Source organism: Ictidomys tridecemlineatus, chromosome 15 (assembly GCF_052094955.1).
Source record: "Ictidomys tridecemlineatus isolate mIctTri1 chromosome 15, mIctTri1.hap1, whole genome shotgun sequence".
In the NCBI taxonomy this organism is placed as follows: Eukaryota; Metazoa; Chordata; class Mammalia; order Rodentia; family Sciuridae; genus Ictidomys; species Ictidomys tridecemlineatus.
Window position 1 is genome coordinate 10,348,555 of NC_135491.1, and position 24,012 is coordinate 10,372,566.

General features: G+C 48.6%; 1 protein-coding gene across 2 annotated transcripts; it reads right to left on the bottom strand.

The window, feature by feature from the left end:
* Positions 1–174: 174 nt before the first annotated feature.
* Meiosin (meiosis initiator) lies at positions 175–22,995 on the bottom strand. Of its 2 annotated transcripts, XM_040280045.2 has the most exons (13): positions 21,976–22,995; positions 14,141–14,231; positions 9,359–9,470; positions 7,457–7,591; positions 6,283–6,528; positions 5,159–5,267; positions 4,381–4,481; positions 3,801–3,956; positions 3,382–3,455; positions 2,502–2,666; positions 2,186–2,430; positions 1,368–1,457; positions 175–771 (listed from the first exon to the last, which is right to left on the bottom strand). In XM_040280045.2, the coding sequence occupies exons 1-13, from the start codon at positions 22,044–22,046 to the stop codon at positions 603–605; spliced, it is 1,764 nt and encodes a 587-aa protein (XP_040135979.1). In that variant the 5' UTR covers positions 22,047–22,995; the 3' UTR covers positions 175–602. The 2 variants fall into 2 exon arrangements, with proteins under 2 accessions (XP_040135979.1, XP_077887968.1); XM_078031842.1 differs by lacking the exon at positions 2,502–2,666.
* Positions 22,996–24,012: the final 1,017 nt, after the last annotated feature.

Consider the following 24,012-nt stretch of genomic DNA (forward strand, 5'->3'; position numbering starts at 1 on the left):
AACATGGCTCTCTGACCATGCTTCTTAAGAAGGGGACTTGAGTCCAGGCTCATGGGCTGAGGAAGGTGTGGGCAGCGACGTGACTTTCAAACTGTAGGCCCTGGCATGGCAGGCCTCCAGAGCTGGGTGGGAGGACCACCCAGGGCCAAAGAAGCAGAGAGACACCAGAAGGCCTACCCTGTTTCCTTTGCTGGCAACAAGGATTCCACTTGCTTTTATTTCGTTTAAAACAATAAATAGTCTATAAATAGAACGGGGCAGGGAGGGGCGAATTGAGCATGAACAGGTTGAAACCATTTGATTCTGGGGACAGGAGGGGCAGAGCGGAGTCCCTGTTCCCCAGCGTCACCTGCCTGCATTTCATCTAGGGTTTCTTTCCACCCCAAGGCTCCTCTAATAACCATGGAGTGGAAAGGGGTCTCAGTGTCTCAGGGGTCAATAAATACACCTCTTCCCCAGTCCCACGGGAGCTGGCCCAGGGACCCACAGTGGCAGGGGCTGAAGCCCAGAAGGGAACAGACGCCTCTTCACCACCGGCTCCTGGTTTCCGAGGAGTGCTGCAGAAGCTGAGGTGAGGGAGCTCGCCCAGGTGGACAGCCCTCTCACTGGGGGTGAAGAGGCGGCAGGGGGGGCAGGTCTGGGTTGCTGTGTGCCTTCTCCGCCAGCAGCTGGTAGAAAGGCTTGGGGGTCTCCCAGTCCTCGTCCTCACTGCTGGAGTTCTCCTGCTTCACAATGCGGTTATGCTGGCGGCTGAACCTGCGGGCCTTGATGCTGGGGGGAGAAGTGGCAGCGGGGCAGGTTCCTCTCTCACCTCCCACCATCGTTGTCCCACCCCTGGTCCTCCAGCCCCAGCAGTGACCAAGGCCGAGGACAAGTGGGAGGCCAAGCCCTGGGTTCCAAGTCCCAGGCTAAGATGGGATGTGGCCAAGGGTCCCTTGCTGGAACCCCACACTCCAAGGGGCTTTGGGGTGTGAGAAACTTCGTGTTGAGGAGTGTTCCAGGGACCACTTCAGAGGTGGCCAGTGACAGCTATCCGGAGTTGGTGGAGAAGACGGGTTTCGGGGAGGCAGGGATCAGAGGCAGGAGGGAGGAGGCCAAGCAGCAGGAATTGAAAGCCAGGCTCTGAGAGCTCTCGGTGGCAGAGCTGGGGAGAACCTCTAGCAGCAAGGTCCAAAACCCAGTGAAATCATCTGCCTTTCTGAGCTACTAGGTGACACCTCTCTCTGTCACTTCCAAGTCTTTCAGGAAAGACTCAGCTCAGTGAGCTCCCGCCCTGTTCCAGCACCACAGGCTCGAGGCTCTGAACCCTAGAGGAAGGCTGGGACCTGCTGCTGGCTCCTCACAGGGTCTCTGGCAGGGCTTCTTACCAGTATGGTCTCCGCTCCTGCGGGGTCATCACCCGCCACAGCTGGGCCAGTTCCTTGGTGGCCGCTGTGGATGCAGTCCCAGGGCAGGCTCTGGAACAAGAGGGGTGGTCAGGAGAGGCCTGTGGAGGCCAGCAGTGCGACCACACAGGGTCTCTGGCCCTCTTCCAGCCTCAGCTTTCCCATCAGTGCCCTCTCCCATCCCTGCAGCCCGCGGCCCCCATCATACACCCTCCGGAACTGAGGTCAAAGGGAAAGGTATTAAACAGCTGCTCCCAACTGAGAACCCAGTGTCCAGGAGGGTGAGGTGGTGACTACAGGCCAGCACCTAGACCTTCCTGTACAGGAACCCACTGTCCACTGTGGCTAAGGACACTCCCAGGCCCCGGCTTCACTCTGGCAAGCGGCCAGCTCAGCTTCCTCCCCACAGGGACTGCTGGGGGCAGACTGGACTTGAGCCAGAGCTCCCAGGTGTCCCTGTCCCCAGCATTCTGGAGAATGAAGCCAGCTCAGGAGAGCGGAGTTGGACAGCATCGTTCAGCCCTGGAACCAACCACATCTTAGGGCAGGCAACACTACCCCTTTTTGTTAAAGTTATACAAGCAAATTAATTTCCTTTTCTCCCCTCAAATTTGAGCTGGTTTCACTGCGCACAGTTGAAAGGACCAGATCAGTGCGACAGGGCTAGGGAAGAACTGTGGCCGTGGAGGGGCTGGTGGGTCCTAGGAAAGGGCAAGTAACTCTCACAAGTTGGAGCCACACAACCTGGAGGCAGAGTGAAATCAGGGACCTACCAGGGGCTGCCGGGGACCCTCACCCACCTAATGTACTGCTTCCGGTTCATCCTGCAGAACATGATGAAGCCGTTCACACACTTTTTCTTCATCTGGGTAGGACACGGGGCTTTCTTGCTCTCCTTGGGCTTCAAGGGGCCCTTGCTAGTCCGGCCCTTCCTGCTCTTCCTCCCACCTGTGGGCAGGGTTGAGGCCCTCCGGGTGGGGGTCCATGTATAGTCGTCATCCTCGTCACTAGAGGACTGCAAGCCCTCAGGGTCAACCTGCAAGTCCTGGACAGAGAAGAGTGGTAAGTGCCAGGGCAAGAGAAACCCACCCGCCTTCTGCAGATGCCAGCCCTCACCTCTTCCTGCCCCCACAGGGACTCCGAGTCGCTCTCCTCAGTGCTGGGGCTGGACTGCACCTTGCTGGCCTCACTCAAAGAGAGGTAGCAGTGGTCCAGTGAGACCGAGGACTGGCACAGGCTGTGGGAGTCAGGGGGCGCTTCAGGAGCCTCTAGAGGTATGCTCTGGGCCATGATGAGGGAGAAAGATGGTTGGGGTGGGGGCTGGGATCACCCTCCACTCACTGATTTCCCAGGACAGAATGCAAGCAGCCTCACAGTCTCCACAGCCTCCAGACACTCAGGCACACACTCCCAAGTTCCCATAGCAGGCTAAGTGGGGCAGGAATGGCTGGGGCGACTTGTTTCCTCCCATCCTGGGGCAGTGTCACCTCCACCCCATCAGCGTACTAGTGGCTTAGAGGCTGTGGTGCTCTGGGAAGTCTGAACTTCTTTGAGCCTGGATCTCATCTACACGACAGGGGTAGCAATACAGGCCTTGCAGGGCGGGGAAGAACCTCCCACAGCGCCTGGCACTAGCTAGGAGCTAATGGCATCGATTTTGTTTCTGCCACCAACTCAGATACTCATTGAGGCAACACTGGAGGAAGCATCTGTGGAGGACTAGAGCTGCCTCTCCATTAGCAGTTACCTTCTGTAGCAGAGGTGCTGCCCTGGTTGGCCCAGGGCCCAGGAGGGCTGCAGTCCTGGGTTTGGTCTCTACTCAAACTGAGAATTCCTGGGCCACTCTCTGGGTTCAGGTTTTTTCTCACCCATCAAACAAAGTCAGGAGCCCCCTACTTGGTAGATGGATGGGGGCAGGTGGCTGGGTGGCTAGAGGGCTGAGGCTGGGAATGGGTCGAGCAGGGAAGTGGGGTGACATATGGTGGGTGTCGCCTACCTTCTTTTGGGGTGCCTCAAGGGTACAGGCAGAAGGTCGAGACTCAGGCTCTAAGAGCACTTCTTCAAAGAGGCCTGTTGATGGGGACACCACAGTGCTGGCTAGAACGGAAGTGCTTCTCCCACTGCACTGAGCCTCTGCCCTGCTGTCCCCACCAGCTGGAACCCCCTTGTCTGGCCTTTTCCAATTCCCCTCACAGGCCAGCTGCCGTGGGACCCCTCCAGGCCCAGGGCGGAGCATGTGGCTCCCTGATCAGGCTCCTGAGCCTTTCCCTCTCTTGTGCTGGGCTGTGGGTGCCTTGAGACAGGGCCTGGATGAGATAGGGCTCTAGGCGGCCAGAGTACGACATAGGCCTGAGCACCTGGTGGGTACCCCATGTTCTGGGTGACTGGAGCCTCAGTCTTGCCCTGGAGGCTCACCTTGGGTCAGGTACTCATTGCCATCCTCCAAGATCTGTTCTGGCAGCAATTTTCCCGGGGAGCTGAAGAGGGAAGGACTTAGTCCTAGGATCTCACTCGAGTGGCCTGTCACACTCCAATTATTGATTTGGGGAGGCCCCAAGGCCACTGGGCTCCCTAAAGAGGAAACACGGGGCTCAGTAATATGGTTGGAAATTGCCCTCCCCTCAACAGTAGAAGGCTTTGAGGAGATGGTGCCAGACACTGGGGCCAGGGGACTCGTTCCTGACTGGGCGTTCCTACAGAGGGGATTAAGAGACACAGTGCCTGGCATTATTTCAGGAATAGCAAAGGGAAAAAATCATCATAATGGGTCAGATTCAATAGACTGATATATCTACCTGCAGCTCTGTGTTAAGAAAGTATCTGGACTCAAGGGAAAGAATGATAATTGATTAGCAATGTCTGTCCTAGCAACTAGCATCAGAGTGACAGCAGGAACACTACAGTCACCATCCCTGTTCTTAGCAGATCCCCATTCTCCTTCCCACTTTCCCCTGCCATAGAAATCCTCAGAAGGAAGAGAGACAGTTTCAGTCACCATGAGGGCTGCCCTCTGGGGTCCAGGCAGGAAGCCACGGGTCAGCATCTGGGACTTCCTTGTCCACCTCCTCACTGGAATCACAGAAGACCAGCTTCTGCCTGTGACAGGTGGAATTAAGAGGCAAACACAGATCCCTGAGCTGGGAACTGATGTGTGACCCCTCCAGTGTCTCCTGTGGCCGGCTGTGTGCAGGTCCCAGGAAGCTCGGTCAGCTGAGTGCCCAGCCTCCAGGGGCTTCTAGGCCTATGAGGTGAGCTGGTGCCAGAGGGGCAACGCTGAGGGCAGTGGAAGGAGGACCTCAGTGAGGACTGCAGGACAGGCAGTGTCACAGGTGGGCCTGGGGAGTGGGCTGTCCAAGAAGAGGGACCAGAATGTAAAGCTCAAAGGCCGGGGCATGGCGAGCATTCTCTTAGGTGTGAGAGTCAGGGTGAGGGCAGGAGATGAGGTCACAGAATGTCTCCAATGCCAGTTAAGATAACTGGGCTCTAACTGCTAGGCACCAAGGAAGGGTCAAGGCCAAGTTCTGTGTGTTAGAAAAGCTACTCAAGTGAAGATGGGCTGCAGGGGGAGACTGGAGGCAGAGAGGCCAGTGGGGAGGCTGTGGCCAGGTTCTGAGAGATGGAAGCCAGACTCCAGAGAGCTCAGTGCAGTCAGCATAAAGCAGGCCCAGGGCAGTGCTCAGGAGAACTGGCAAAGGATGAACACCGGCCTCGTTTCTCAGGACCCCTCACCATGCCAGCCCAAACTCCTCTGCCTTGCCCACCAGTGCCCTCACCTGGAATAGGGGTGTATCCTGCTTAGGAAATGGATCCCTTCAGCCCCTCTCTGGGCCTCCAAAGCAGGGTCAGGCTCTCCATCCTGGGCACTGTTTGCACAACAGCAGCCTGGGGGGCAAATTAGGATGACTGCTTCTGTGGGTCGACATAGAGGATGGGGAGGAGCCAGGTTCTGCCACTCAACTTTCTGCTCCACCATCCTGACCAAAACCTTAGTCTATAGGACCTCTGTGTGAGGCTGGGGGTGCCCAAGTCACCCTGAAGTTTCTTGAATCTCATATCCCTATCAGAAGCTGTAATGAGGATAAAATCCTTAAGTGGAACGACAATAATAACAAGCAAGAATGCAGTGCTTACTGTGGCCAGCCCTGTTTGAAGCACTTAAAATCCTTTTCAGTGACCCTTTGCTGGAGGACACCATTATTATACTATAGGTAAACTGAGGCACTGAGATATCGGGTAGCTTGCTAATGTCGTAATTAGCAAGAAGATCTGTGAAGCACTCCCTCAGCCCCGGGCTGGGTCAGATGCCTGCTCTGGGGCCAACAGCCTCCTGGGAAATCCAGGAAGTCTGGTCACTGTGGACCATCAGCATCTGGTGATGTGGGCGATTCCTTCAGTGGACTGTGACCTTAGTCCCTGATATGTCAGGAGCACTCTGCACATGGCCTGGCCCAGAGCAGGCACTCAGAATGGGGGCTACATGAATGAACAGAGGAACCAACTGCCCAAGGCCTTGCAGCCAGTATGAGGCTAGGCCTTGAGTTCAAATCCTCTCTCTCCACCCAGCTCTTTGCTAGATACATCAGCAAGCCTATTTCAGTTGGTGGAGTGACAGGGAAATCACAAGAGACATTGTGGCTGCTTCGGGTGAGGTCTTCTCAGGATACCCTACCCTGTCCCACTTCTGTGACCTGAAGCCTAACAGGAGGGTAGCCCTGATCTTCTCCCTCCCTTACCCACAACAGAGCCTGAAATGAGAAAGAAAACTGGGAACAAAACCATAAGCTCCGTGAGATGAGGGGCAGGGTCTACTCTGATCACCAATGTATCCCCAGCTACTCAGCAGGTCCCCAGCAAAGAGCCTGTAAAGATGAAACTCATGGTGAGGAAAGAGACCAACTTGCGATGTCACCAAGGACGATGTTTTCAGCTATATCCAGCAACGTCAGCTGGGATCTTCCTCCTTCTCCATTGCCTTGAAATGAGGCAAATGCAGCTTTGAGGTCACACCAGGGGTCTGGGCATCTTGGAGGGGTGGTGAGCCCCCCCACGTTTCCTTCTTTCTGGTCTGGGGACGTGGTCACCGTCTTCTCAGGTTTGTCTAGGGCCAGGGAGCGGCGAGGTTTCTGGTCCCGGGTCTGACGTTCTGAGAATGCAGAGAGATGGGTGTCAGAGGACCCTGTGTGTGGGGGGGTGTTCCCTGACTACCCCAGAATATGGCTCAGGTGAGGACCTCCTTTGCTCTGGGTTGACACCCTGTTTTAAAGCTGTGTGTGGCTTGGTCACTCACCAGCCCTTCCAGGCGTGCTCAGATACTCAAGCAGAGGTCACTTAGCCCAACCCCTACCTATATACCTTGTAAGCACTTAAAAAAAATAAGACACAGCTCATCTGATGTTCCACCACAGACAGAGGGCACCCGATTCTCTAGGTAAAAAGCACAAGAATAGGATTTCTTTTTCTTTTCTTTTTTGAAGCACCCCAGGTGATTTAGATGTATAGCCAGGGAGTCACCGATGAGATCCAACTTTTTTTTTTTTTTTGGCTCTACTAGGAATCCAACCCAAGGCCGTGGGTATGCCAGGCAAATACTGCACTATACCCCTGCCTCTCTGGCTCTCATTTTATAGTCACGGAAACTGAGTCCCACAAATGAGAAGGGGAGCAAGTGAGTAGCATGGCTGGGGCTGGCCCCAGGACACTGCCTCCCACATGTGGATCTTCCTGTCACTGCACACTCCCCAATTCTCTGGTCCAGAATGATTACTGAGTACAGGGCAATAAATAAAAACAGCAGCTGCGCTCCTTGGACCTGACCAGTGTCTCTCACATGAGCTCTGCTTGGGCAGAGTGCATGCTTATTTTCTTGTGGCAGGTGCTGTGTTTTCCAGTGAGGAAGCAGAGGTTTAGAGGAGAGTGGCCCACTCCAGGCCACTGAGCTCCTACTAGGAGGAGTGGGATCTGACCCTGGCATAGTTTGCTGAGCAGACCCCTGAGCAGGGCCATGGCAACCCTGGAGAGGGAGTCCTGTTCCATTGACCCCTGCCTTCTTGTTCTGCTCTGACAGCTCATACCTGGTGCTCGAGTCAGCTTCTTCTTCCGAGGTTTCCGGCAGGCCCCCCAAAGATGAGACTTCCGAGAGCATGGGGAGCTGGAGGGGGTTGAGTGTTTCCGCCTGGCTGGGCCCACAGCTGGGTTCCGACCCAGCCCTGCTAGGACAGAAAAGTGGACAGGTCAGATCCCAGTCCTCACCCTAGCATGTTTCCTGCTCTCTAGATACTTCCTAACCCTGGGATAAGGCAGGCCCCCAGGCAGAACTCACATATGGAATTGTGATTTGGGCAGGCCCCAAGGCCACTGGGCTCCCTAAAGAGGAAACATGGGGCTCAGGGATGTGGTCAGAAATTGCCCTCCCCCCAACAGTAGAAGGCTTTGAGGAGATGGTGCCAGACACTGGAGCAAGGGGACTCGTCTGACTGAGCATTCCTGTAGAGGGGATTAAGAGGCACAGTGCCTGGAAACCCAGATGTGGGAGGAAGCAGACCTGTCCTCAGTTGCACAGCCAGGAGGCAGAAGCACAGGGGCAAAGTCAGGTTCCCCAGGGCTGGCCAAGAGGATGAACAGACTCACCCCTTCCCAGATGCCTCTTCCCCACCCCAAACCTGTTCCTTCTCATCTTTCTCAATACAGTGAAGGTGCTACCACCCACCTGGGGTGGCCCTGGGCCTCTGCCTCTGGCCTCTCAAGTCTTCCTTATTATTAACATCTCCCAAGTTCACCCACTTCTGTCCACATTCCCAGCTACAGTGCTAGATTGGGCTTCATTGTCTTTGGTCCAGAGATATTCCTAAAACCATTTTCTCTGATATCCCTGATTCCAGTTTCTTCCTTCACAATCAGTCCTCTAGATGTCATGGACCCTGTTCTAGGACAAAACAAAACAAAAAATCTGCCAGGTGTGGCATTGTGTGTTTAGAATCCCAGTGACTTGGGAAGCTTAGGTAAAAGGATAGAGTGCCTGGGTAACAGACAGAGACTCCATCTCCAAACCAAACCCCAAACCAAATCTGATCATGACTCCCTTGCCCCAAATCCTTCAGTAACTCTCATCGTCTTCATCTCTCTCTGTAGCTGTGTATCAGAAGCTCTTCAGGACCTCACCTCTGCTCCCCCAGCCCCTGGTGAGCCCCTCCAGCCTCATCTCCTGCTACCCTGCCTGAGTATCTCACACTCCAGCAACACCGACAGCACTGGGCACCCTGCGCAACACTGGGTGGCCACTGCTCCAGGTGCTATTTTTCTTTTTCTTTAAAGAAAATATATATATGTATATATGTATGCACACACACACACACACACACACACACACACATATATACTTTAAGTATTTCTTTTTAGTTATAGGTGGACACGATACCTCTATGTTATTTATTTATCTTACATGGTGTTGAGGATCCAACCCAGTGCCTCCCGCATGCTGGGCAGTGCTCTGAGTGCTCTATGCTGAGCCCCAACCCCAGTCGCCTGTTGTTTCTTCATTTGTATTTAATCCCTACGACAAGCCAAGTGCTGGTGTGTCCTGTTCTGCAGAGGATGGGAACTGAAACACAGCAAGCTGAGGTCATGGAGACACACTTCAGTCCTGATCTAGCTCGGGATGCTACATGGTCCCTCCAATCACACTCACTACTTGCCTATCCCCAAATGTCCCACATGGGCCTCCTCATGCCTTCACACTCTCACCCACATGGTTACTTCTGTCTGGCAGGGTCCCCTTCTCCTGCTGTCCTTAGAAGCCCCTCCTCTAAGCCCCCACAGCATCTTGAACAACTTTCTGATGGCTTCCCCTCCATAAAGCTGTGAGAGTCCAGGGCAGGGAGGGGAACTGGACTCATCTAAGTCACTCAATGTCCACAATGGCCAGGACAACATTTGGCCTGTAGCAAACACTAGGAAACATTGTCTAAACTGCTTACCCCCAAGTCCACCTTCCCCATCGCTGGTGTGGAATTTGAGCAAGGCCTTGGCCACATCGATGCTTCTTTGGAGGTACTGAATGTAGTGCAGGACGTGAAGCAGAATCTCCTTCTGCCCCCAAAAGAAAGACAGGGTTGAGCACAAGAGCCAGGACTCAGGAAAACATGAGGCTGCTGGGAACCAGAGACAATTGTCCAGAGACAGGCAGGCCTCAGGCCCCTACTTCCCACCTCTCCCAAGCAAGGCCTCAGTCCTCCAACTGCTCCCTGCTCTACTGTTAAGACCTCGTCAAGGCTCAGTGAAGTGGCAGGGGGTGGGGTGGGGTGTCACCTGAGGAAACAGGCTTAGAATGCCAAAGGGATATGGAGAAACGAGGTAGAAAAACTAGAATCTGAACTCAGGTCTGCCTGCCTCCTGGTTGTTTTTCAGCACGTACAGCTCAGCTTCTGGCCCCTGGCTCTTTGCTCATGATGTATTTCCGGTCTGCAAATCCTCCTCTTTTCCCCCATGAACTTCTCACCTCTATCTCCTCCTCTGGTTCTCGGCAGCATGCCCGCCCTCCTGACCCCTCTCACCCAGGCTGGCTCAGCTGCCCTCCTCAGCACTCTTGTAACACCCTGGGCCAATTTCAACCAGGATACTTGCAACGCTGTTTTATAATTATCTGTTGACATGTCCTTTACTTCCACTGACCTTGAACTACTTGATGGTGAAATTGTGGCTAATTGATTTCTGTATCCCAAGCATATAGCCAGGGACTATCAGAGGAATAGAACCTCCCGGCAAGAGGATGCCTCCTGCCCAGTTGGTAGGCATCGCCCATCCAGTTACCTACTGCCTCCTGAGTTGATATGGGTTACAGAGCTAGAAGAGGTATGTCAGGGTAAGCTAGACATGTTTTGTTTGCCTTCATGGAATTTACAGTCTAGTGAGGGCAACAGATCCTAATCAACTCATAAATCATTCAAAATTACCAACTATATAATAAGCATTATGAATAAAAGACCACAAACAAAGGATCCCAAAATTAGGGTGTCTGGAAAGGCTTCTTTGAGGAGGTAGCATTTGAACAGGCCTAAAGAGTAGAGGGAGGGCTAGGGATATAGCTCAGTTGGTGGTAGAGTGCTTCCCTTGCATGCATAGAGCCCTGGGTTCAATCCCTAGCACCACACACATACACACACAAAAAAAAAAAAGAGTAGAAGGAGTTATTTGGGTGACAAGGTGAGGGAAGTTCACCAGTTTTGAATCAAACTGGATCCACAGAATAATAAAAAATCAGAAATAAACTCTCAAACTTCAAATAAGGAAACAGGGTCTCATGAAGGGGTTTACATGAAAGTATTCCATAAAATACAATATAGACAGTCAGTGAAATGATTTAGTGGTATCCAAGAAGGATGCTATAACAGAACTATATAATCTAAGAAATACATGTGACATAGCCAAGAGAACATTGGTTTTAAAACCTGGATCCAAACTACCACTTGGTTGTGCATTAAAAACAGGTCATTTTATGTACTTCACCAAGTTTTGATTTTCTCATCTATGCAATGGAAATGAGGATATTCAGCTGGGCTCTGAGGACTGCCATTAGGCTAAATAATTAGAAAACAGGGTGGTGGTGCCTCCTTGTATTCCCAGTGTCTCAGGAGGCTAAGGCAGAAGCATCACAAGTTCAAGGCCAGCCTCTTTGTAAGACCCTCCCTCAAAATAAAAAAAAACTAAAAGGGCTTGGTATGTAGTTCAGAGGTAAAGTGACTCTGGGTTTAATCCCCAGTACCAAAAAAAAAAAAAAAAAGTAAACAACTGGTGAATGTAAAATTGTCCAGCACAGGGTGTGATACATTGATTGTCTAATAAATGCTTAGTTGAAGACTGAATGAGATCACCTTTACCAGGTTTCCTAGGGATTTAAAAATATATATATTGCTAGACAGTGGATTTTTTCAAGAGCTGATACTGTCTTTTTTAATTTATTCCTTCTAACAACAGGATTGGCACAAAATTAAGTCTTTGTTAACTGTCAAGTAATTTATAAATATTACTTGTTATGACTAGTCTAAAGGTTGTATGCAGAAAGCAATTGAGAATCACCCAGGATTCAGCAGAAGCTCGTATTTGATAACTGGGGAGGGTGGCCTTGGCTGCTGCCCCTGAGGTTTGAATCCCAGGGACCTTATCACTATCTCAACAGATGGCATTGATTCAGCCATTCAATAGACATCCACTGAGCTCTTTGTGACAGCAGGGTTGAAGCACAGGGCTTTGGAATGACATTTCTCTCATTGCCCCACTGTGTGCCTCTGGGCAGTGTGACCCCTCTGCACATCAGTTTCCTTAAACCAAAGTGAGCCTACCCATACATCTCTCCCAAGCATTGTGGGACAATTAAATGAGGATTCAAATCTAAGATGCTTAGCAGTCAAGATCTGGCATCTGGAACTCTCAGTAAGTTGGGAGCAGCTGCTCCTGCTCTCTGCTCTAGGCAGGGCCCTGGGGGTCCTGGAGGCCCTGGGGGTAGAGATTTTTCCCTTATGGGATATGCACTGGCATAACTCTCCATCTAAAGGAGTCAGAAACAAGGAAATGCTAATGGTACTATGCTGAGGACTACATGGGATAGGGGGCAATTAATCAGCCACAGTGGTGTGGAAGGACACCACAAACCTCCAGTCTCAAACATAGGGAAATCACACCTAATAGTTCATGAGCCGTCACACAGCCCTGGGACTAGCTATGGTGTCTTCACACAGAGACAAGTTTGACCATGAGATGCTGGGCACTGACTGGGAATTGAATTTGCAATCTGACCCCCAAACCTCCTGTCTTAAATGTTCCCCCTTTCAATGCTGCCCCTGCCCCCACTCTGGGACACCCAAGTCAGAGTCCCAGGCATTGTCTGCACTGGGATGCAGGTAATACAAGGAGCAAGGGAACCAGGGCTGAACTTCAGGAGGGTGAAGACAGGGAAGAAAGATTCCTGACACAGCAGAGGATAAATGGTGAACAAAGTATTCTGAAACCTGGGAAGAATTCCAAGAGATGTGGTCATCTGGTCAGTTACGAAATGTTGCCTGTCCCCTGACTAGTCTGTCATTCCTCAAGGGAAGTGGACTGTGTCTTTATCGTCTTTAGCTCCCTAAGAGCCTCAAACATACCTCTGCACATCAAATATGCAAATGCTTGACAGAGGAAACAATTCCTCAAATAGTTCACATAAGAATTCCAAAGAGGGCTGGGGATATAGTTCAAGGGGTAGCACGCTCGCCTGGCATGCGTGCGGCCCGGGTTCGATCCTCAGCACCACATACAAACAAAGATGTTGTGTCCGCCGAGAACTAAAAAATAAATATTAAAAAAAAAAAAAAAGAATTCCAAAGATATCCACGTTCTAGTCTCCAGCACCTATGGATGTGCTATGTGCTGCCTGATATGGCAAAGGGGACTCCGCAGATGTGAGTTAAAGATCTCAAGATGGAGATTACTCTGGAGCATCCAGATGTGCCCAATGGAATCACAATGGCTTTATAAGAGGGAAACAGTCGGGGTGGGGGCAGGGGACAAAGGCAGAGAAAGCGATATAGCAACAGAAGCAGTAAGAGAGGGAAGAACTTTGAAGATGCGAAGCTGCTTGCTAGCCTGGGCCCTCATGAGCCAGGGAGCGTAGGTGACCTCTAGAAGCTGGCAAAGGGAAAGGCAGTGGACAGTCCCCTGGAGCCTCTCAGAGGAACCAACCCCACGGATACCTTGACTCTAGACCAGTACCTCTGATTTGGGACATCCTACCTCCAGTCTATAAGAGAATAAGTTTGTATCTCTTAAGTCACTAATTTTGGGGTGATTTTTTGGTAGCCCTAGGAAACTCATAAAAGCACCTACTGTTGAGAGAGATTTAAGAGGAAGATTCAACATGACCTGTGGTTGATGACATGTGGTGGGCAGGGAAAAGCCCAGGTTTGGGGTCAGGCAAATCTCTCCAAGACACCCACTCCTTTGAACCTCTGCAAAGACAAGTCGCACATTCCAGTTAGGATCAGTTATTCCTGTGTTCAAATCATCTTCCTGACAGACTCTGAGTTCCCAGAGAAGAACTGGGTCTCAAATTTCTTTGCCTCCCTTGTTGTAACCAGAACAGCTTCTGGCACCCAACAATATTTCCAAAACTGGCTGACGAATGAATGAGTACATGAGTGAATGAGAGGAACTAAAGCAAGAAAACGTCATATCAAGCCTTCAAGATCTCTGAGTTTCATATTAGGCTATTCCCCCTGGGAGCAAGGTGTTAGCTTGGCACTATGTACATTTTTTGAGGAGCCTATGGGGACATCCTGGGAAACCACACCCAGTCCTATCTCACAGATCCCAAAACAAGAGACTTGAAGAGGGAACTGATATTTATTTAAGGTATGCAACATGCAGAACCTGTCACAAGTATTATGTCATTTTGGCCTCATGATATCTCTGGGTAGTGGTAGTTATATTTCCTTGTTTTAAGCCAAGAAACTCAGGAAACTGTCCAGAGTTCTGTAGCTGTGAGTGGGTCTCAAACCTCTGGCTGTTGGACTCCAGTATTCTGTTCTTCCCTCCCAATTCCCCTGTCTCTTGCATAAAAGGACTGCCAGGCTTCTAGTCATGGGATCAGGACTCCTAGAAATTCCTTCAGAGAAGGACCATACCCATTCCAAGGCTGACTCTGAAAGGGTCTGCTAGGTTTTCCCAGCTTACTGCTATCTGAAGACCTGTCTCCCCAGTCTGCCTCCTTTCCACCAGTCCCGCACCTTGGTGAGCTTCTTGGTGCCAGTCTTTGGGGCCACAGGTAGCAGCAATGCCAGCTCTTGCAGCTTGCTGGAGTGGTTTTTCTTCTGATTCCTGGTTTGGGACGAGAGCTGGATTTGGTTAGGACATCCAAAATTGAATTTGCAATCTGACCCCCAAACCTCCTGTCTTAAATGTTCCCCCTTTCAATGCAGCCCCTGCCCCCACTCTGGGACACAAAAGACGAGTCCCAGGCATTGTCTGCACTCGTCATTCTCCCTTAACCCCTTGACCAGTTGGCCACCAAATGCTTCCCCTCCCTCCCTCCCCTTCTCTCTATCTTTATAGCACCCCCCCCCAAGTCCACCCTGATATCCTTCCGGGTCCCCCAGCCTCGTATCTGGCCTCTTCCATCCTACTCTCCGCTAGGAGGAGGGTGGGCTTTCCTGCTTCAAACTCCTCAATGTCATCCCGTTGTTAAGGATCAAGTTGAAACCCTTAACATGGCTCATAACACTCTTTCCACCCAGCCACACTGACCACTCTGGTCTCATCCTTCCTTTGACTCTCTCACATGAAATGATCCTGGTCCACAGGATGGGTGACATGCTGCTGCCAAGCTGCCCAGACCCTGTGCTCACCTGTCTCTAACCCCGCACAAGGCTTACAGCTGTGGGGAGCACCACCGTATCCCTAACACTAGATAGAGCCTGGATATTGTGGGAATTCACTGCATATTGGATAAATGAATAATAAATAATGGCATGAAATAAGTTGCCTCCTGGGAACCTGCAGAACTTAATTCCTGATTTACAATATACCCTTGAACACAACCCTCTACCCCTCTTTCCTACCACATGAAGACACAGAGATGCCTGGAGCCCCTCTCCCAAATTACACCACTGCCACTACCCATACAACTCCTCTGGGGCTGCCCAAACACCTCAATGCCACCAATCATTGTCCTTCCTTCAGGGCTCACTTTAGTTGCTACCTCCCTTGCTTTCCTCCTCCACTCTAAATGTCCACAACACTTTGTGTCACCTACAGCATGGCCAAGACAAAAACCAACCAACCAACCAAACAAACAAACAAACAAAAACCTCCCTTGATTACTCATGGGATTAGCTCCAGTTTGCACCTATATAAACTGATACCTCCAGTTGGCCAGGCCCTGTGCAGGATACCGTGGCAACAGGGGTAATGACTCAGGAAGCAGTGTATGATGTGGGAGAGGCATTCATCTTCCTAACCAAACAGCAAATTCCTAAAAGAATCTCTTTCATTCATTCATTCAGTAGTTACTTACTGAGCCCCTACTTGGTGTCAGGAACTGTTATAAAAATACATAAAGTCCCTTCTTCTTGAGCTCACAGTATAGTCAGGGATAAAGTAATCAACCAAACTGTTACAAAACCAAACATAAAGTTGCAACAAGGACCAGACAAAGCTATATAATTTTCAAGGGGGAGCATTGCAAATGAAAAATGGGTCTTGTGCCAAAAATTAAGAATTTCATGATGGTAGAAAGCAAAGAATTAACCAATCATCCTGCCTTTCTAAAAGCAAGGTGCTAAGCGACTACCTAGGTGACATGTCCATGAAATTGGCCTCCTGATGAGAATAAAGGAGAGGTGTTGTTTGATGATATAGAAGTTTGCAATAGGGGGCTTTGACCTAATAAAGGAAGGGCTTGTAATAGGAGGATTTGCCTTAATCAACAAGGTCTTTTCTGAAGAAATAAACCTGACCAGAACCTGTTCTAAAGGACAAGTGGAAAGATACAGGTGAAGAGGGAAAGAAAACATTCTAAATAGAGGGAACACGTACAAAGGCCCTGTGGCAGGACAGAGCATTGGCAAACTTAAAGGAAATAAAACTGGCACGCCAGGAGCACAGAAAGCAAAGAGTACTGTGGGATAAAACAAGGATAGAGAAGGAGGTAAAGGCTGGATGAGGCAGGGACTCAACTTTAGGTTCACAGTGAAAAGGAGTTCGCCTTTATCTTTAGACCAATCAGAAGCCATTTAAGGGCTTGACATCCTTTGATATCCTCCTCAAAATCTTTGTGAACACAAGAGGCCATATGGATTAGTCAACTAAATGAAAAAAAATCAACTGGTCTCTAAATTATATCATATATATATATATATATATATATATATATATATATATATATATATACACACATGCATATATATATATATAAAATTTGGGGGGTGGGTATTAGGGGCACTTAATCACTGAGTCACATCTCTAGCTCCTTTTATTTTGAGACAGAATCTCTCTAAATTGCTTAGGGCCTCAAAAAATTGCTGAGGCTAGCTTTGAAATTACAATCCTCCTTTGGGGCTGGAGCCGTAGCGCGCTCGCCTGGCATGTGTGCGGCCCGGGTTCGATCCTCACCACCACATACAAACAAAGACGTTGTGTCCGCCGAATATAAAAAATAAATATTAAAAAATTTAAAAAAAAGAAATTACAATCCTCCTGCCTCAGGCTTCCTAGTAGCTGGGACTACCAGTGTGCTAGGGATTTCTTTTTCTTTTTTGCAGTGTTGGGGATGGAACTCAGGGTCTCACCCATGATTGGCAAATGCTCTATCACTGAGCTAAACCCTATCCTCTTGGGATTGTTTTCTTGTGTTTGAAGCTAGGAATTGAACCTGGAGCCCTGCACAAGCTAGGCAAGCACTCTATCATTGAGCTACATTTCCCAGCCTAGGATTCCATTCTTCTCGTGCTTGCCTAGCATGCACAAAGCCTTAGGTTCAATCCCCACCAGTGTGAACACACACACATATAAAAAAGAAAAGAAGGGCTGGGGATGTGGCTCAAGCGGTAGCGCGCTCGCCTGGCATGCGTGCGGCCCGGGTTCGATTCTCAGCACCACATACCAACAAAGATGTTGTATCCGCAGATAACTAAAAAATAAATATTAAAATTCTCTCTCTCCCTCTCTCTTTAAAAAAAAAAAAAGAAAAGAAAATGAAATGGGGCTTGGTACTTATTTTTTGCATATTACCTTTCTTCTGTCCTAGAGGGACTCCTGGAAGCCCAGAGAGAAACAACAATAACAATACAGGCATCAAGGAAGAAACAGCATCCAGGTCTACTTATGTTTAAGGTGTTACTTGTTCACATCTAAGAGGGTTTCAAATTAACCATAGTTCCTGATGGTTTATTCTGGATTTTGCAAAGACCTGGGAGAAGATTCTGGGCAAATGCAAAAGTTCTAGAAGAAAAAATCAGGAGGGAGCAAGAGTGACTAGGAATCTCAAACTCTAGGCATCCCCTGGGCAGAAGTACCAAGTAGGTTCAACCTGGGCTCTGCTCTCAGGGGCCTCTGAGACTCATGTACTTCCTCCCAAGGCTGCCTTTCTCTTTGCTGGCTGCTTCTGGTTTTAGCCAATTTCTTTTCTCATAATCCGTGTAATTTTCACCCACTAACCATAGTTCTGCCCTTTGGGTCTACAGGGAACAGGTAAGCTCTAGCCATGCAAGGCCTTATTCTGTCTCTCTAAACTGCCACTATTTTCTCTTTGGGCCTTTATCATCCTTTTTGCCTGGAATATTCTCTTGCATTTTTGCATGGCGGGTTTCTTCTTTACCATTTAAACACTTAGTTTAAATGTAACCTCCTCAGAGAGGCCTTTTGTAACCATCCAACCCAAATAAAATTCCTTTATCATTTATCACCATCTGATATATTACTTTTAAAATTATTTAGCCATTATAAATATAAACTCCAAGAAGGCAGGGATTTTTGTGTTTATTTACTGTTATCCACCAGGCAAACTTATCCTTTAGTTGCAACAAGCACAATGCTGAAGGCCTGTGATAGTTTTAAGGACTCATGAAATGTTTTCATTTATTTTAAAGTAGAAGAAAAAAATAAATACAACCAAATCTGAATGGTATTTATCTTTATATCAATGCTTTTTTTTTTTTTTTTTTTAGTGAAGGAAGGGGACTAAGGCAAAATTTTAGCGACCATAATTCATAATACACCCCTGGCTGTATCCTCAGCTCCCAAAATAATGCCTGGCACTTAGTAGGTATCTCAACAAAAAAATTGTTGAACTAATGAATGCCACTTCTGTCCTGAGACAGCCTTTTGCCCTTTTAGGGAGGAAAACACTGGGGATGAGACCCAGGGCTTTATATACTAAGCAAGTGCTCTACCACTAGGATACATCTCCAGTCCTTTTTATTTTTTGGTACCAGGTATTGAGCCCAGGACTGCTTAACCACTGAGCTACATTCCCAGCCCTTTTTATTATTTTTTATTTTGAGACAGGATCTTGCTAAGTTGCCTTTTAGGCCTTGCTAAATTGCTGAGACTGGCCTCACATTTGAAATCCCCCCCCCCAAGCCTCTTGTGCAGCCAGGAACCTCTCCATCTTTTGACATGGAAAATAACTAACACTTGAGTTTAGTCTTTGAGCTAATCAGCCTAAACACACCATAGTTTCCTTATGTTATGTTAGATGAGCTAGAAGGAGCTTCACAAAAGACAGTCCAAACATCTCTAATTAGATTTGGAAAAACCAAATCCTGGGCTAGGGATGCAGCTCAGTGATAAAGCACTTGCCTAGAATGTTTGAGCCCTGGGTTTATTCCCCAGCACTACAAAAAAAAAAAAAAAAAAAAAAAAAGTCCTAGTACCTAACCTACCTTAACTAAGAACTAAGAGGAAATACTACCCCAAAGTGAGGCATCATAATGATTGATTATAAGATCTAACTTTTGGCTGGGCACAGTAGCACGTGCTGGAGAATTACAAGTTCAAGGTCAGTCTTGGCACTTAGCAAGACCCTGTCTCAAAAGAAAATACAGAGCTGGGACCCAGGCCTGGTGCATACTTGTAATCCCAGAGGCTCAGGAGGCTAAGGAAAGAAGATCGTAAATTCAAAGCCAGTCTCAGTAATTTATCAAGGCCTTAACCAACTTAGTGAGACCCTGTCTCAAAATAAAAAATAAAAAAGAACTGGGGATGTGGCTCAGTAGTAGAGCACTCCCAGATTCAAACCCCAGGTTTCCTCACCCCCCACACAAAAAATAGCTTCAGCTTTTGAAGCAGATGAACTGGAATCCAAATCCTAGTTCTGTCACTTGTTGTGTGGCTTTATACAAGTGCTTTAATCTCTCTGAGTTAATTTTCTCCCTCATTTATAAAAGGGAGGTGGCTAGGAAAAAAAATTAATCTGGTCTGGAAGGCGTTCTACACAGTACCTGGCACATACAGAGTGCTATGAAATGTTAGCTCAAGAGAAGGTGTACAGGGGCTGTGACTGTGGTTCAGCAGTAGTGCACTTGCCTGGCATGTGTGAGGCACTGGGTTCAATTCTCAGCACTGCATATAAATAAATGAAATAAACGTTTATCAACAACTAAAAAAAATTTTAAAAAAGAGAAGGTGTACAGTCTTTTGTCAGAATGAGTCAGGCATAAAGAATGTTAGAGAACAGGGAGCTGGCAGGGCACAGTGGTGTATGCCTGTAATCCCAGCAGTTTGGGAAACTGAGGCAAGAGGACTGCAAGTTTGAGGCCAGTCTCAACAATTTAGTGAGGCCTAGGCAACTTAGCCAGACTCTGTTTCAAAATAAAAATAAAAAGGTCTGGGGATGTGGCTCAATAGAAAAATACCCCTGGATTCAATCCCCAGTACCCTCTCCCACAAAGAGAGAACAAGGTGCTGGGTACTATATTAGAAGACTAAGGTTGATAACATAGTTTTTGCTTAACCAACATTCAATTCCCTTTTTCTGGTCATGGTACCTCAGTTCTCCTCTGGGCAACCAGTACATGGGGTTCAGAAAGGCTGGCCCCATCTTTTCCTTCTAGGAGGGAGCACAGATAGAATCAAGTTCCAGCCAAGAAAACTGACAGTGAGTAATTCAGGGCTAGGGTCAGAACTCCTGGTCTGGCCAACCAGAGTCAATCAATTTTGGTAAGAGGCTCTCTATGCTGGGTTGTCAAACTGGCAAGATATGGACCTGAGCTGCTGGAAAGCATCTGCCCTCCTAAAGGGAAAGCCTGCTTGAGAAGGAAGACAATAAGAACAAGAGCAGAGCTGCAAGGCAGATTTCTGGCAACATCATTTAACCCCCTATCCCCTGTTTAAATTATCCAATAAATCCCCTTTTATGTTTAAGCCAATTTTAGCTGGGTTTCTGTTCAATGCAACTAAGAGTCTTTATTAATATAAGGACCTCACATTTAGAGAGGGGTTAAAAAAAAAGACTGAATTGTTGGTCATCTCTGGGATTCCAGAAGGAATGGGCAGCGAGATAGGCATTCTTCATTTTCTTCATGGTGCTACTTCTGAGCACAGTACCTAAGTAGAGAACCTGAACAAAGGAGATGCTTAATTTTGGAGTTAATAAATGAATGAATGAATGAATGAAGATAGATAAATAGAAAGTCATTAGGGGAGGCAGGCAAGTGGTGCACACCTGTGATCCCAGCAATTTGGAAGGCTGAGGCAGGAGAATTATAAGTTCAAGACCAGCCTAAGAAAGTTAATGAGGCCCTAAGTAATTTAGTGAGAACCTGTCTCAAAATAAAAAATAAAAATGGGCTGGGGATGTATCTCAGTGGTAAAGCACCCCTGGGTTAAATCCCTAGGACCCTCCCCCAACCAAAAAAAAAAAAAAAGTCATTAGGGAAGACCATAGGAGATAAAATGAACCCAGGCCATTTTTCTTTTTGGGGGTACTGGGCACTACAGCCAGGGCACTCAATAGTGAGCCACATTCCCACTCTTTTTTTTTTTTTTTTTTGTGGTGCTGGGGATTGAACCCTGGGCCTTGCGCATGCAAGGCAAGCACTCTACCAACTGAGCTACATCCTCAGCTCTCCCAGTCCTTTTTTGTATATTATTTAGAGACAGGGACTCACTGAGTTGCTTAAAGCCTAAGTTTCTGAGGCTTGCTTTGAAATCACAATCCTCTTGCTTCAGCCTCCCAAGCCACTGGGATTACAGGCATGCACCATGGCACCTGGCTGTCATTTTTCTTTTTTTTTTAATATATATATATATTTTGGTGTAAATGGACACAACATAATGCCTTTATTTTTATGTGGTGCTGAGGATCAAACCTGGGTCCTTCCTGTGCTAGGCAAGTGCTCTACTGCTGAGCCACAATCCCAGCCCCTGTCATTTTTCTTTATCCAGACTTTGGACAGAGGGAAAAATCTGACACAACCCTCAATTTGTATAAACTCCTTTTCAAGAATCCTAAGCCTTGTGATGTGGCTCAGGGATACAGTGCTCAGTTAGTATGCATGAACCCTGGGTTGGATCCCTAGTACCAAAAATAAAAATAAAAAGATTCTTATTAGTACAGTGCCCCTATGGTATAAATCAGTGGTAGAATGATTTCAAGAACCTGGGTTCCAGGAGGGCTGGGTTGTGGCTCAGTGGTACAGCGCTTATCTAGCACGTGTGAGGCGCTGTTTTCTATCCTCAGCACCACATAAAAAAGATAAATAAATAAAATAAAGGCATTGTGTCCAACTACAACTAAAAAATAAATTAAGCAAATAAATAAATAAAAAGCTGGGTTCCATCCTCGCAACAAAGAAAGAAAAAAAAAAGTGTCAGCTTCCTCAGAATGCTAATGCCCATAAAGCCCTTAGAGGTAGTCTTTGCCAATTACCTTAGATTTTTCTTATCTGGGAAATGGTGAGAATATTCTCACCTACTTCCCTTAGGACTGTTGTAAGGATTAACAGATACCATACAACCAAAAAGGCTTAGCAAAGAGTCTTGCAAACAGTAAATGCTCAGTAAACATTATGTTATTATTATTTAGAGTGGCTGGAGCTATAAGGGAAGTAGAGGAGGCCATTACCTGTCATTGGGACCCAGGCAACTGGCTCTGGGCTGTTCAGGAGAACACAAGTATCTGCTGGAACCCAACATCTGCAAAGAGGAAAAAATTATTAGTGACCATTATGATTCCAGGAGGAATTGGCCATGTAATAGGCACCCTTAATTTCTCCCATAGTGCTTCTTTAAGCACAGAGATCCCAAAATAATATTTCCCATTCCCAACAACTATGGGCTCAGAGACCTAAATTAAAACCCTAAACTCTAAACTGAAGTCCATGAATCCCAAGTTGTAAATCTGAGTTACTAAATCATGACTTGGACTTAAAACTAAAACCATCCAGCAAATTCCCCAATTTTGACTTTGGTGAGATGCCAGACCCTGAAATGGACACTATTAAACCTGAAAACTGGCTTCAGACCTCTCTCTATATTGTGATATAAATACACTAAAACTATGACTTCAAACACCCAAAGTGAGGACCTAGAAACCAAAAGGAGTTCCCCCATTCCTATAAATCTTAACTTCTGATACCCTAGGCTCCCCAAATGACAACTTCTGATCCTCAAATAGAACCCCAATTCTAATTTCAAGCAGACCACAAACGTCAGCGCTGAAAACCCAGATCCTAAAGTATGAAATCCAAGCCCCTCCAAAGCAAACCCCAATCCCTAAATTTACTTCAGATCCTAAAATAAAGGATCTAGACCCCCAAACTGTCACTTCAGACCCTCTAATTGTGACCTCAGTCCTAAAACTGGGATCCAACATGAGTCCAAGACCCCAGACCCTAAAACTGAAGCCCCATACTTCATGGGGGGGGGTTCCAGGTCCTCAAATTTAATTATCAAAGACCCAAACTGGGGGGCTGGGGATGTGGCTCAAGTGGTAGCGCGCTCGCCTGGCATGCGTGCGGCCCGGGTTCGATCCTCAGCACCACATACCAACAAAGATGTTGTGTCCGCCGAGAACTAAAAAATAAATATTAAAAATTCTCTCTCTCTCTCTCTCTCTCTCCCTCCTCTCTCACTCTCTCTTTAAAAAAAAAAAAAAAAAAAAAGACCCAAACTGGGACTCCACATCCTAATCTCATATCCCACCTCTACATGGAGATTTGAAGCCCAAGATCTATACTGAGGCTTCACTCCCCAAAATCAGACCCCAGAACCCCTTCAAAATGGTACCCCAGAATTCCAAACTAAGAACTTCCCGATCCCCCAATAAGGATGTCCTGATTCCACCAGGAAAGCTTTTAGTCAAACGCGAGATCTTCAGATTCCAAAATCCGTCCCCTCCAGACGCAAACCTCAGACCCCAGGCCCGGAGTCGAGACCCCGACCCCTCTGCTGCTCCACCACCTCCTGCAGTAGGTCCAACGGGCCAGGGTCCCCGAGCCTATGCCCCGCTGAGACCCCAACTCTGCCTCTGCTGCCCCGGCCTGGCCCCATCCGAGGCCCTACACCCAGCGTCTGTCCGCCCTCCTGTCCACGGCCGCACAGTGCCACTCTGGGGACCCCAGGGTCCTCTCATGCCAGCTAGAGCGGGGGAGACCCCCGCCCCGTTCCCCTTGGCCTCCAGCACCCGCCTCGGGACGTGCAAAATGGCGTGAGGCCCTCCTTCAGGTTTCACGCCAGCCCCACACTCGGGAGTCAGATCAGAGAGCCTCTCGCGCTGGTCCCGGGAGGCGGACGGCGTGCGCACGAGAGCCTCCCGTCGCCTAGTTTTCAACCCCGGCGTGGGATGGGTGCGAATTCCCCCGGCGCTAGGCTTCAGCGCGAGCCTGTGGCGCGAGGCCTGAGGAATGGAACGGGACTGAGCTCCTGAGGCCAGACCACGCCCCTACCAGTTCCCGCCAAGGAGTGCTGGGCGCGAGACTGGAAAGCGTTATAAAGGCAGGGTGCAAGTGGCCGTGCGCACGCGCGCCCGCGGAAGGGTCCTGTCCCCCTCCACAGCGCGAGCTCAGCCTCGCGCCTCCTGACAAGGTTTTTGCTGGCACGCGCCATGGGGCTGACCAATCAGCGCTTGCTCAGCTTCCCGCCTTTTTTTGCAGGCCACGCC